Below are 14,168 nucleotides of genomic sequence, written 5' to 3'. Positions count from 1 at the left end.
TACTATGTAGTTAGTGTGATTTGAACTCAAGTTCTCTCAACTAAAAAATAGAGCTCTAACCACTAGACTAGAACTAAACATTTATTATTTGTTGATGGAGACTGGAGTATATAAAATTTAAAAAAAATCATTAAATTTCAATATACATAAATTTATTTTATAAAATTATAAAGGTGATATCTTTGACTAACGGCTCGGGTTCCCTTGTGTCTGTCTTTACTACCTCGATCAATTGAACTGAGAATAATTATTTGATAAGTTCATATATAAATTTCCAGAAAATCACAAATGAATACATATTTTCAACAAATAATTAATTATTGATACTGCGCGCAGAAAAGAAAGAAATATACATACTTATATATTTTATCACATAGTTAAAGTATTTTTCCGGTGAAAAGTTACCAGTACTGCGAACTTTTCATGTTAATTGTATTCTTGTGATCATCTCTGATAATGGCTCTCAACCGATCGCTTCTTTTTCGTATTCCTATCAGTAGGCGTACATGATTCAACATGAAATCCGGTACAAAAGAGCATAAGCACCATTGAATTGCATGGGACCAGTATGGAGTGCATCTCGACTCGTATCCTATCCGATGCATCGCACATTTTGCATAATGCTCGGGAGACGGTACAAACATAGATGTCTCTGTAACAGATATCATCTTTGTAGCAACATACAGAGGGACCTGCGCCATCAATCCAGTGATAAAAATGTCATTAGGGTCATACCAGTAACTAAATTAAAGAGAACTTCACAATTGAAGCTTAATTCTATCATAAAAATTAATATAAGTACCTGGCACTGCACATCAATGCCCATGCTCATGTACTCGACATTTAGGCATTTCGAAAACATATCAACAAATCTGTTAATTGAAAGGAAAACAAATTCTCTGATGAAAACTAAATGTATTTTATTTTACTAATATAAATTTTGTAATAAAACAATTGTATGTCACTTACATGCAACAAATTAATCAACAAAGGTAGATATAAAATGAAGAACAAAGAAAAATTTAAGGTACTATTTAACTAGTTTGCATCTTTAATTTGTCCCCAAATTATTTGTTAAAACTTAAAACAAATACAATGGTAGAACAATTTGACAGTTTGATATATGTATGATTTTATTGATATGTATTGTTTCACTGTTAAATATTAATAGTTGACATAATATATAAAATTATGAACTCATACCAATTGCAAACATCTTAACATAGATATTTATAGATTGATAGCAAACATCTTAAATAAATTGATAGCATGATTACTTGATTAGGTAGACATCAATTTAATGTTCTATTGCATATGATTATGTTTCCTAGTGTGAGAACATTTATGCCCCCAGAATTAATGTGTATTTAATATCCATACTATTTGTAGCCTATTATAACATAGATAGGATCAAACTACAGTTGCATATGTAACATCAGTTGTTTTGCTAAAAAAATCTCCCAAATCTCAAGTAAAAATAAATAACAGTGATATACTGATCAGTGATACTGTTAGCTAGAAAATGCATTCTGGTAACAAAGTAAGCACTTTTCATGAGAGAAAAAGCGCATTTATGACGGTACTCTGTCGCGAAAAGTACTGTCACGAATAGAAAAAATACGTTTATAACGGTAGTCTGTCGCGAAAAGTCACTTTTTATTCTCACGAAAAGTGCTAGTCTTTTGTACTGGTATTTGGTTGGCACTTGGCACTAAGTGTCAAAAATGTTAAGTTAAAGCGATTATGTACTAGTAAAAAGTCTGCAAATCAGCATTTTATGACTTTAAGTTGCCACCACAGGATCAAAAACATACACACAGTCATGGATACAATCTCAAAAACACAGAGAAAGGAAAGTGAGAAATCCTTACGAACGATTAAACTGGTGTTTCATAGGTAGCATTTTTTTACCACAAGTCCACAATCATGGATACAATCTCAAAAACACACACACACACACAATGTTCTGAGCACTGCATTTAATGTCCGCCACCTTTGCCGAATAGTGTACAGTACGTGTGGTTATGAATTATATTATTCAATTCAGATCGTTATTACATCGTTCTAAAAGCAGCTATATAACTTTTAATTTCTTTATATTTCATCTGAATAAATAAAGTATAAATTATACAAAAATGCGTACACTTAAATATATAAGATATCATATATATTTAAGGAGACAAATCAAACCTATCTGAGCACAGGTTTGTGTTAGGGTCGAGATCCACCACAGACATATATATACAAGGGTTGGCCGGTTGGATCCATTTGACAATTAATATTTTGACATTTCTGATAATATATGCATTTTAAGATTATTTAAAAAAAAATAGTAAAATGATGAAAAATGTATAGATATGCTATTGGACTTATGAATTGATACAGTGACAAAAGACAGCGTTCTTTAATTTATATATGCATGATTGTCTTATGATCAAATTAAGGAATTGGATTTAGACACTCTAATTATGACAACATCAATTAATGTCCATTAATTATTTATGTATGCATGATTGTCTTTAATTATTAAATTAAGGAATTGCCCAAACACATCGTAAATATTATAGTGATAAATGTTATACAAAATCACTGTTTTTGGATGATTCATAATCTTTTGAAAAACACTAATTTTTTTACCTATAAAAAGAATGTAAGAATTTCCATAAAATATAAAATTTAGTCTCCAAACACATTCTTTAGTATGGAGATTAATTATATTGATCCGTACGTAATACGGAACAATTTGTGGTATGCATAGTACCATGGCCTCACTCATTAAACAATATTACTTTGTATATAACAAAATAGTACGACATTTTAAACACTATACATTTTTAATTATTAGGTTTCAACAGAGAACAATTTTTTTTCAGTTGATTTTGTCCGAGGGTTATGGAAAATTTTTATGAAGCAGGAACAAAGCTAAGGAAGAGGAAGTGTCAAGTAATACACATTTCTTGCTGTTAATTTGGAAAAGACAGAAGGAAGCAAACTTTAGATAAGTATGTCCAAACTGCGTTGAGATTCATGTGAATAAATTTAAAACTTAATAAAATTAAATCTAAACTGTACATGCAAATTTTAACATGAATTAGACAATTTAATTAGATCTAACTTGGGATGAAACCCTTTGAACAAAAACTCAGCTCCCTTGATCACATCAAATTAACTAACATTATTAAGTAATATATATTAAGGCCGTATGTAATTAAGGATGCTTTTGTGATCCGATCCGAATCGTTTGCTCTGACAACGTGTCTGCCCATTTTACAGAGTCAATTAATGTAGTAGTTATGAGAACCCTCTTACAAGTTAATACCGACTAAAATTTCAAAATTGCCGAGTACCGCATTCAATACGCTTTTTAAAAAAAGTACGGCAATTTTGGTTTATAATGGCATAGAATAAAGTTAGTGATATAAGGTAGCTAGCTAGGTACTTGGCTACTTTTCAAATGGGCGAAACTAGGGGCGGATTTACTGTAGTACAGGGGATTAGATGTTTTTCTAGATTTTAAATTTTAGTGGTGATTTATTGATACTGATTAATTTTGTTTTTTTTTTTTAATTTTTGTCTCTCTCTAAATGTTTAATTTGTAATTCGGGTTAAATTTACTGTTAAAATCAAAATAAATTTCTTGAATTATAATTGGTAATATTAATTATAAGTTATAAGATCATAAATTATAAGTCAAGGTATTAGAAAATATAAGTGAAAACATTGTTTTTTTTATCGAGTTTCCAATTAATTAATGAGTTTAAGTCCGATAAGCTATTTAAATCCGATTCGATATTTTTTTTGCCCCTCTTGATGAAAATTTTGGATTCGGCCCTAGGCGAAACAGTTACGAACTGTTATGATAGGGCTAGCTCATACATTAATTGTGTGAATGCTTTATGCTAAATGGTGGTGGTGATTGAGGATTAAAGTTTTGTAAGTTAAATTTGATTATTTTAATTTAAACTGACCATAGCACAGGTCGTTGTGTAATATGCATATTACCAAAGCCTCATTATTTATTTCTTAACTTGCATTTTTAATTATTAGAATCAAGGAAAAAAAAATTTGGTATCACAAGAAATAGAAATTTTATGATTTTTTTTTCTTATTTCTTTTGAGGAGAGTTCAAATGTTTCGTGTTTTTTATGTCTCATCATGTCTTAAATTTTTAGCTCCATTTTTATGTCCAAACAGTCAATTCGAATCAATCAACATGATCTTTATATTAAAATGTGCTTGGAAAATAAATTATATATTTTTTGAAATTTTTACTATTTTTTATGTACGTGCAAAATCACTGTTTTTGGATGGTCTATAAACAATGATTTTGTATATATCTAAAAAAATATTTTGTTTTCAAAAATCAAAAATTTGATCTTCAATTATATTTTTTTATGGGATCATGCATTGATAGTTCGGATCAACTATTTGAACTTTAAAATTGAAATAAAAGATTATGAGTCATGAGACATGAGACATTTTAATCCTTTTTTTTTTCTTTCCAATAAAATTTCGTTTGTTAGTACTCACGATATCCTCGTGCAATGAAGCAACTTGAACACCTGATATTTATTATTACCCAAATTTTCAACCCCATTTTTCTTTTTTTCTAAAACACGCAAACAAACCTGTGAGCAGGGGCGGATCCATTGTAGCATAGGGGGGGTCAGCTACCCCCCGCTGGATTTTCAAAAATAGTGTTAAAAATCTGCTTTTCAGATCTCTGTCCCTCTCTGAAATTCAAATTGCTCCCCTGTAGTCCATTCTGGAATTTTAATAGACGGAACGTAGCCCATATAAACTCTGAGCGAAACAAATTAGCGGAGTCCAAATAGGTGCTGATCCCAAATAGCGAAAATTAGTTGAACCAAAATTTTTTTATTTTTTTTATTTTTTTTTTAATTCAAAGGTAGAGGCTGCCAAGTTGAACCAAAATGTTGATTATTTCAAATTCCCAAATGTTGAATTGTTGATTTTTTTCAAGTAATTTAGGATTTTTATTATATTGATTGGTATTTTTTTTGTTATGTTGAATTGTACCCGATAAGCTATTGGGTTTGAACCCAATAAGATATTTGCATCCGATTATTATCCCGCTCTGACAAAAATCCTGCGTCCGCCCCTGCCTGTGAGTGATATAACAATATTCACGAGGCCGGAGGCGCCTCTAATGCATTGAATACTGACAACACACAAAAAAAAAAAGAATAGAATGCATGCGTGTAGAATTGAGTTTGAATAGGCTGAACTAGTTTGTGTATCCATATATGGTTGACATTTAAAAATTATTCAACGTATAGATAAAAGTAGTGGCATGTATGCCGAGGAAATGGGTTGCTTTAAAATTCGTGTTATAATAATAGTTTGAACGGTTTAGATATTTCAAAAATCAACTCAAATTTTGAGATATCTTAAGAGGATGTGAATTCATGTATGCACCAGCAAACATAAATGAAAACATTTTTAGATAAAAAGAAAGCTGAATGATCTTACGCTTTTGAAGCAGCATAAACAGCATAAAGCGGAAACGACGGCACAACCACTGAAGATGCCGATCCGATGTTTACGACAGCTCCCGGCTTACCTCTCGCCGCCATGTTACGTGCCACCACCCATGTGACCCATGCCGTTGCCTCGACATTGACCCTGATAACTGGGTCCCACACCGCATCCTCTGCTTCATGGAAGTACATGGCACCGGGGTATGTAACCCCGGCGCTGTTCACCACAATCCCCAAATCTAATCCCTCGATTGCGCTTTGCAGTCGGTTGATACCCACAGACATATCTATGGCAAGGTCTAGTACAATTATTTTGATCTGTTAGAGCACAGCAAAAAAAAACAATCAAATTTTCATAAGTAACAGTACAGATAATTAAACAGTATGGAAGAATGCATGAATGCTACTAGCCTACTTGGCAGAGTTTAATTAGTACCTTAGGTGGTATTTTATATATAATGGTTCACCTTCTGAAATATCTTTGTAAAAAATGACTATGTATAATAATTTGCTTTTACTTATTACCTCTTCATTATTTGAAGTTTTGAACCATGTATATGCATCTTAATATATAGTTCTTACTACCAATAATTAACCACTGAATATTGAAAGAGAATCAATTTTCAAGACAAAAGACACTAACAAGAAAAGAAAATTGCTTTTTAAATAACATTGTAGTATCTGGATATTGATCACCTCACCTTAATAGAATCGTGCTTGGATCTGATGGAGTTGGTCACATCTTGGAGCTTGTCTTGGTTCCTTCCCAATAGAAGAAGGTTTAACCCTTTGTTTGCTAGCTCAAAGGCGATAGCTTTACCGATGCCGTCAGTGGCACCGGTGACCAGGGCCCACGAGCCGTAATCTGTTAAATTTCTTTCGGGTCTGAAAAAGGTGGCATGAACCCATTTGAGGAAAGTTATGAGGAGCTTAGAGAGAGAAAGGAGGCCAAGAGAGAAGAGGATGAGAAACCAAAGAGGGCGAGGGTTGATGAGGTTAGAAATTAAGGTGTTCATCTCTTGCTCCGTTTGAACTTTCAATTGAACAGAGAGATGAGATGACAATGCCTCATTGCAGGATCGATCTGCATGTGTAAGTTTGCCCTTATGCTATTAATAGCATCCAAGTCTTACTCTTTAATTTTCACCGCTCTCTCCATATTTTTGCGGTTATTTTGTAAAGTTACGGTATTAGTAAACCGACTTGAGGATATCGCGACTTTCCAAGAAATAAACCGGATATATGATCGGAGCAAATTTCGAACAGTTTTAATTAGCCGCCCTTGGACTCGTTGAGATTTGAGAATTCCGGATGAAAACGATTGAACGAATTGGACCTTCTTATATAAAGCCGCATTATTTTTGTTAAAGCCGGCTCATCTCATCTCCTGCGTCAAGTTGCCTTGTTAAAGGAACACGTATCCTCTGCATTAACTCAAAAGATTCAAAAGAGAATCTTTTGAGTTAATTTATTTTGACCTCTGATTTTAAACGGAATCAATCTGACTGTCTCATTTTAACACAGAAGTTCTTTAATATTAGTTCAGATCTAGTCCGCACATTGTATTTATTCGTTTATGACATCATCTAGCTAGCTAGCAGCCTTTCTAGGTTGGCAGTTATAAATAGGGGTGGCAAAAAAGCTCGTAGCTCGTGGATCGATCGTGACTCGCATCTGGCTCGCTTGCTAACAACCCGTTCGTTAGTGGACCGAGCTATTAACGAGCCACCTCATCACTAGCTCGACTCAAAATTAACAAGTTTGAGCTAAGGCCTAGCTGGCTCGCGAGCTGGCGAGCCAGCTCGGTCCAAGTATGAATTTGTACATTGGTATAAATTTGTGTGAATTTAGTATGCATGAATTTATTTTGTGAATTGTGTTTGTATGAATTTGAAGATTTAGTAATTTAATATGTATGAATTTAGTTACAAACTTAATTTATGACAGTTGACTTTATAATATATATTATCTAAAACATTTGGGCTTTTGGCCCATGAGCTTTCACGAGCTGGCTCGGCTCGCTCGTTGTCAAAACAAGCGAGCCATGAGCCACTATTTCAGCTCGGATTCAAATGTTGGCTCGCTCATGACTCGCTCGTTGCTAAAACGAGCGAGCCATGAACTTGGTCTAGCTCGGATCGAGCCGGCTCGTTGCCAGCCCTAGTTATAAACATTAAATTTTATGATCGTATAATTTGGAATCTCATGCTTGACTGCATACAAGCCTACAAAGGCATGTAAATGAGAGGAGATATTTGTACCAATGATGCATAATAACGTTGTGGACCACGCTTTCTATTAGAATTTCAGCCAAGTACTTCCGGTTTCTAAAACTTTAAACCTTATTGAATTAATTTTAAAACAAGGAATCAATCGTTCAAACAGATCTATTTTATAAGTGTGTTATTTACATGCAATATTTATAAATTTTAGAATTCTTTTAGGATCAAGTTAAACTGTCAAAAATATTTTTTTTAAAAAAAATAATGCATTACAATTAACATAAAAGCTTTTATTTTTTGAACACTTGACTGATTACTCAATTAATTCAAAATTTATAAATTTTGCATGTAAACAAAAAACTCATTAAATAAATTAATTTGAACGGTTTGACTTTCTCTTTTGAAACTAATTTTTTTTTAAGTTTTGAAGATCGAAAACACATAGTAGCCACACTCCTATCTTAAGGACATAAAAAGGTATGACAATTATTATGATTAATCTCTTCCTTCCAGATAAAAATTATATTCTAACAAAATTAAGAATGCACATTAAAAAAAAAACACTATAGTAAACGACCAAGGGATTTAATATCAGAAAAGATGTAATAAGAAGAAACAAGGCGGTGAAATGTACTTTCCTCGTCTAGGGAAAAAAAAAATCACACTAATAAAATGGTCCAACTGTCCAAGTGGGCTGTGGGCAGTACGAGTAGAACTGTTTCTTTTTCCAAATCATTTATTCATCCAATCAATAGTTAGTTATTGTACTGTAATACTAATTATCTTTTTTTTTTTTTATCTTTGAAGCCTACCGTGTTAGAACTTCATGGCTCGTCATTATATATATTAAAATTAATAGATCAAGGAGTTACTTAACATTATTTCTAGTCTTAATGCAAGCTGAAAGCTGGATGACAGTGCATGTTTTTTCTGACAGAAAAGCTGTTGTAGCGTATACGGGTACCAAGTAGTAAAGTAATCATGTTACCCCTCACATAAATAAAAGCTGCACAAATTTCAAATTAAGGTGAACTTGCTGAAATAGAAATAAATATCTCCGTACATTTTGAAGGATATCTGTACACGAATTTAAATTTTAAACAGCTGGCCATTATTACGGTCAGATTCTTTTAATATGGTTAACAAATTTATTAGCATTTAGCGTCATTTTTGGATCTTGGATATGGAACTACATCCCTGATGTCTCCAAAGCCCGTTAAGAACATCACGAGTTGGTCAAAATTGATTTGAAAACCAGCGTGCTTAACCGTACCATGCCTTCTAAGATCCAGGTACCAGTCAAATTGTTCTTCTGCTAATCCCACTTCTTTTATCCTGAAACAAAAATTCACCAACAGTGAATTAGTCACTGGTAAAAAGAACGGAATCAAATTCTAAATAATTTTGTTTTACCTTGAGCTAATCATGTCCTTCCTTTCCTCTTTTTGGATGCCAGACACCACAGTGCCAACCTATTAATAAGTACAAAATGAAAGATACAATTGACAAATATATATGAATTAACAGATATAGAGACTCTTGGTTTCTTACCTTGGGCAATATAACGTCAAAAGCAGAAACCGTTTTCGTATCATCATTCGAGCGAGAATAAAATGGCTTGAGATCTTTTGGATAATTGTAAACTATGATTGGTTTGTTGTGAAGCTCATCAGCCAAATATCTGCCATGATAATTTGTGAGAAGGTCATACTGGTCATTGTAAAAAATGAAAAGAAATGAAAAATATAACAATACCTTTGGTGCTCCTCAGATAAAGTGATACCCCATTCGACTTTTGTTTGAAATGTGGTGCCTGAAGCCTAATATTAACAATAAAAAAATTACAAACCAATTAAGGATTGAAAAATTTGAACCAGACCAAAATAACACTCACCGTCCAGACCCAATTTCTTATGAAAAAGTCAAAGCCCTAATTACCCTCTCTGACTAAAGAAAAAAATAACAGATCAAAGCAAATCTAAACCCAGGCAATTTGTCACCAGACTATAAAATACTAAAAAAAAAAAAAAGTTAACATGGCAACAATTATTCAGAATATATGTTGTACACAAAATAAAATGAAATGACCAAATCTCAACCTAACAAACAAAACAACTGATACCTGAATGACTCAGTAGCCAATAGTCATGTTGATCCAAATGTGAAATTGGCCCAAAGGTCCAACCAAATAAAATCTAACTAGAGATCTGAAATTGACTTGAACCTAAATGACATCCACCCACATTTAACCCAACCCGGGCCACCTATTTGCATCCCCAGGAACACTGCTATATACTGAGCAGCTTGCTCTTAATTAATGCCTTGTTCATTTAAATACCTTTTGGAGTGCCTCCACTGCTTCAGTGTAGCTAACCCTGGGGAAGGTGCCTTCTGACAGCATAGCCTGGATCCGGTTCATGCATTTGTTGTCGAATCGTGTTGATAAGAATTTTACATCATCAGGACAAGCTATCAGGATTGAGTTAGATAGGGACTTCAAGCAATCCTCTGCACATTTCATTGCACACTGGAAAGGCAAAACACAAGGTAGTTTTAGCACGTCCATTAAAACAAAACCAAGTAATAAAACGTATTGCCTGGTACCAGTACAATACAAAGTTAATAGCAATAATACTACCAGAAGCTGCAGGCAGGTTAATTGTTAGTCCTCAATTAAGCCTTGGTATTGCCCAAAAAAAAAGGTAGTACTCAAAGAGCTCGGAGAAAGTAAGATATAAGAAATTCTACTATATACTACTGCTGTTACTACAAAAAATAATCTAGTAAATAGAAATAATAAACTACTGAACTCAATAAGTAGTTAGATGCTGACAGCACAACTATAAAATTAGCACAGTTAATGGTTGTACCAGTAACAGCTGCCAGTTTCATTTTATGAGTAAATTACTTCCCTGATACAAAAGCATTCCAAACAAAGATCTGTGATGTTTTAAGTGTTCCAGCTGTATTTGTTTAGTTTGAAATTCCAAATGGACATATAAAATCACCATACCTCAAGTTCGGCAAAAACCTGCTCTGTACTAACCACCCACGTCTCAGACAAATTCTTACTTAAATGATGTTCCACAGGTCGAAAAACCGGCCCAAAATGATAAACTGCACCAAGTGCACATGCATAACTCTCCAGATGAAGCCCAGCATCCACTGATAAATAAGCCTCACGCCCAAAATAATCTTTCAAGAAATCCACCTTCACAGTCTTCTCCATTTTCTTCTCTTTTTCCAACTTTTGTGCAATATCATTTGCAGCTTTGAGGTCCTGTTCTGCTGTAAATACTGCCTCTTTGTTGCTATTGCTTCTCTTTAACTCTTCAATTCTTTTTGTTTTCTCCTGTATTGCAGCTTGAACGCCTTCTAAGGTTACACCATCGTCTGGGGTTTTCTCAAGAGTGGAGTTGGAGATAAGTTGAGTTACGTGGAATGCAGTATGGTCTTTAGTAGGGGTGGTAGTGATAATTGGCATGGTCACATGATGGAAATTGTTTTCCTGGAAAAACTTGTGAATGGCACAAGTCAAGGCGCTTCTGATTCTCATAACTGAGGCCACCTGAGTAAGAGAAGAGAGCAAATGAATTACGATCAACAAGGTGATTCCATTGTTTGAAAATTACACCTGAATGCCAAGACTTCCTTGTTATGACAGGCTAATATTTACTGATTTATACGCAAACAAAATCTATATAGTGAAACAAATGGTAAGCCTAAAAAAAAATTGTACTCAACCAAACTAATTTCTGGTTCACAAATCTTAAAACAGGACACAAATTCAAAACCTAACTCAAATATGACCTTAACTTGTGTTTTAATTAAATTTTGAAATAGGTTCGAAAGGCTCAATAAGCTCGGGACAAAGTTGTCAACATTTAGAAGTGTATTATATCCATCCCAAAATCCAATGGTTGGGTTCATTTGCAATTATCTCAAATTGTAGGTGTTATTTACAAAACAAAAAGCAATTTTGGGTATTCTTTACAGATGTTCTGGACTTAGTGCTATTTATTTTGAGAACAAAAAAGGATAAAAAAACATACAAATGAAGTTACTAGGAATGAAATTTTACCGTGGTGGTACGGGCACGGAAATGTGGATAAACCCGAATAGCCTCCAAAGAAAGTCTTGGTTTGGATAATGGGTACTTAACCGGGTTAACAGGTCCAACATTCAACACCTTATCCACTTTGAGCTCAATTGTATACTTTCCTTCTGTTTGTGCCTTCTCTATGACACCTTCTAATAAAACTGAGGTACCAATTGCAGTAACTTGCTCAAGTGGATGTACATCTGAATCCAAAACTATCTGAAATAAATTTGAATATAAATGTTTAAAAGGATTGGAAGCATACAGAAAATTATGGTGATAAGGTCCATAAAATATTTTTTTCTTCAATTTGGTCACTGATACCTAAGTTCATACAAATGGCTTAATGGGGTACTCAAATGAACATCCTTTACTAGTACTACAATGTTTGTCAATCATATAAAGTCTTGAAAATAAACTGTATTAGCATTAATCATCAAATTATTATGCTAGATAAAAATTTCGACTAAAAACGGGGGCATATTTGTATCATAATACAGATTAAAGGCCAATAATGATACATCGTTTCAGTCATTCTCCTTCCCCAGTACCCAGAGGCAGATTCATATTCAACATATGGGGTCAATTGACCCTCATTCATTTAAAAAAAAAAAAAAATTGTACTTATTTGTGATTTTCTTTATAGTTCAGAGTAAAATGTTATATGTACTGTAAATTGACAATAAGCAGCATTAAAATTATATATGATTGACTATTGTTCATGGTAGACCTCATAGCTTGAAAATCTGGCTCTTCCCGATACCAACAGATTTTGGCACACATATGCAATTAACAAAAATAGTTAAAAGAAACCAGAGACAAAACCTGAAAGTTGTTAACACAGGATCCATCATTAATCCTGATATAAGCAATTGCCTCCATTTTCTTCTCTGGTACAGCCTCCAATTTCTCCCCGACTGGATGCACGCCATGGCTTATAACCTTCACGATGCACCTAAACAAGGGAAACTTTAGAAACAAAGCCTCTGCGCATGTGACATCCCTTTGTGCCACGTCAGCAACCCCAGAATCGATGACCACCTCTTTCTTCGGCCTGACGTGGAACGACTTTACCCATCCGCCAACCAGCACTCTCTGTCCGAGGAACTGGAGGTCTCCATTGTTGGGCTCCACAATTGATTTGATCGATGATCTTTTGAGAGAATCCATTTGGTAATCTGATAGTGAGTATTTGGGACAAGTGAGTTTTTGGGAGAGATGAGAGGAGCGGGGATGATTTAAGAAGGGGCATGGTGGAAATGGATGCTTTGCTTGAGAAGAATTGAAGGGAAAGAAAGGAAGGGAGGGGAAGGGAAGGGATGGGACGAGGAGGAAGCTAAAGTTTTGAGAGAGAAGAAAGAGGAGAAGAGTTTGGGCGGTGCGTGTGATTTCTTCTTTTATTCGCGGAGTTTTGTTTCGCGGGAAATTTGTTATTCTAAGAACAAATTTGCATCTTAGACCTTCAGCAATGTTATATTACATTTGAATAATCGCAGCCATTGTTAAATAAGAGTATAACTATGGTGTTTTTAAACTCATCAAGTTAATTTTAAAAATTATTGGATTTACTTCAAACGAAGAATTCAAACCGTTAAAATCGATATACTATATGAGTGATGCATTTAAATGTTAAATTTATAAATTAATATTCATTTTTTTTACCATTTGATTTTATATAAAATTAATTAGAAAATTTATAAAAAAATTTATAAATATATTACTTGTTAAGTAAATCAGTTGTTTTAACAGTTTAAATTTATTATTTAGTGCAAATTCGGTAATTTTTTTGAATTCTCACTAGCTCACCAAAGAACATCCTTACATAATTATACCAGTTTTATAATATCCAGCGTCAATATTAAAAAAGAAATTACACACAATGCAAATTATTTTGGACATTAATATACCAGTCTTATAAATATCCAGTGTCAGACTCCAATAATTCCGATATTGATATATTGTTTTTTATTTTGGAGTTTAGACTTATTAACCACATGAGCGAAGAGCCCGATTTTTGGATGATTTTTCAGTGGTCGCTATTTTTTTTTAACTTCATTGAAATGAATTAAATTGCGTGGTAAAAGGTAGGCCCTTTACTGCTGATATAAGCATAGATTTTACTGATATGAACAGTGATGTGGACAATCAATTTTCATCTTTTTGAAGTAAATTTGAAGTTCAGTTATGGATTTATGACATGGTGCAAAGTTTATAATCTTTTAAAAACTCATCATGATGTAATACATAAAAGATGTGAGGTTCAGAAAAAAAAATTCAGAAGGGACAATGCTGCTGGAGGCTACTTGAGCAAAAATTTTGGAGAGATACTTGTCCATGTTCTGTTTT

General features: G+C 33.5%; 2 protein-coding genes across 2 annotated transcripts; both read right to left on the bottom strand.

Moving 5' to 3' along the window:
- Window positions 1–240: 240 nt before the first annotated feature.
- Window positions 241–6,551, bottom strand: LOC144554433 (very-long-chain 3-oxoacyl-CoA reductase 1-like). Its single transcript, XM_078302755.1, has 4 exons — window positions 6,203–6,551; window positions 5,494–5,819; window positions 803–872; window positions 241–692 (listed from the first exon to the last, which is right to left on the bottom strand). The coding sequence occupies exons 1-4, from the start codon at window positions 6,515–6,517 to the stop codon at window positions 402–404; spliced, it is 1,002 nt and encodes a 333-aa protein (XP_078158881.1). The 5' UTR covers window positions 6,518–6,551; the 3' UTR covers window positions 241–401.
- A 2,190-nt stretch (window positions 6,552–8,741) lies between these two features.
- On the bottom strand, window positions 8,742–13,234 carry LOC144554427 (asparagine--tRNA ligase, cytoplasmic 2-like). The gene is made up of 8 exons (XM_078302748.1): window positions 12,648–13,234; window positions 11,805–12,041; window positions 10,737–11,291; window positions 10,062–10,250; window positions 9,479–9,543; window positions 9,275–9,404; window positions 9,137–9,195; window positions 8,742–9,058 (listed from the first exon to the last, which is right to left on the bottom strand). The coding sequence occupies exons 1-8, from the start codon at window positions 12,990–12,992 to the stop codon at window positions 8,875–8,877; spliced, it is 1,764 nt and encodes a 587-aa protein (XP_078158874.1). The 5' UTR covers window positions 12,993–13,234; the 3' UTR covers window positions 8,742–8,874.
- Window positions 13,235–14,168: the final 934 nt, after the last annotated feature.

The sequence above is a fragment of the Carex rostrata genome, chromosome 1, assembly GCF_964058835.1.
Source record: "Carex rostrata chromosome 1, lpCarRost1.2, whole genome shotgun sequence".
NCBI classification, from domain to species: domain Eukaryota; kingdom Viridiplantae; phylum Streptophyta; class Magnoliopsida; order Poales; family Cyperaceae; genus Carex; species Carex rostrata.
The sequence above is the reverse complement of the archived record's forward strand: the minus strand, read 5'-3'. Positions and strand labels throughout refer to the sequence as shown.

What these genes read in the sequence shown, in the direction of transcription:
- LOC144554433 (XM_078302755.1), bottom strand. Translation starts at nt 6,517, where the DNA reads ATGAACACCTTAATTTCTAACCTCATCAACCCTCGCCCTCTTTGGTTT. An exon ending in CCAAGCACGATTCTATTAAG is followed by an intron (nt 5,820 to 6,202) that starts GTGAGGTGATCA and finishes GTGCTCTAACAG; the next exon opens with ATCAAAATAATTGTACTAGA. An exon ending in GCATTGATGTGCAGTGCCAG is followed by an intron (nt 693 to 802) that starts GTACTTATATTA and finishes TTGATGGCGCAG; the next exon opens with GTCCCTCTGTATGTTGCTAC.
- LOC144554427 (XM_078302748.1), bottom strand. Translation starts at nt 12,992, where the DNA reads ATGGATTCTCTCAAAAGATCATCGATCAAATCAATTGTGGAGCCCAAC. An exon ending in CCTGTGTTAACAACTTTCAG is followed by an intron (nt 12,042 to 12,647) that starts GTTTTGTCTCTG and finishes AATTTATTTCAG; the next exon opens with ATAGTTTTGGATTCAGATGT. An exon ending in AGGTTTTTGCCGAACTTGAG is followed by an intron (nt 10,251 to 10,736) that starts GTATGGTGATTT and finishes TTGCCTTTCCAG; the next exon opens with TGTGCAATGAAATGTGCAGA.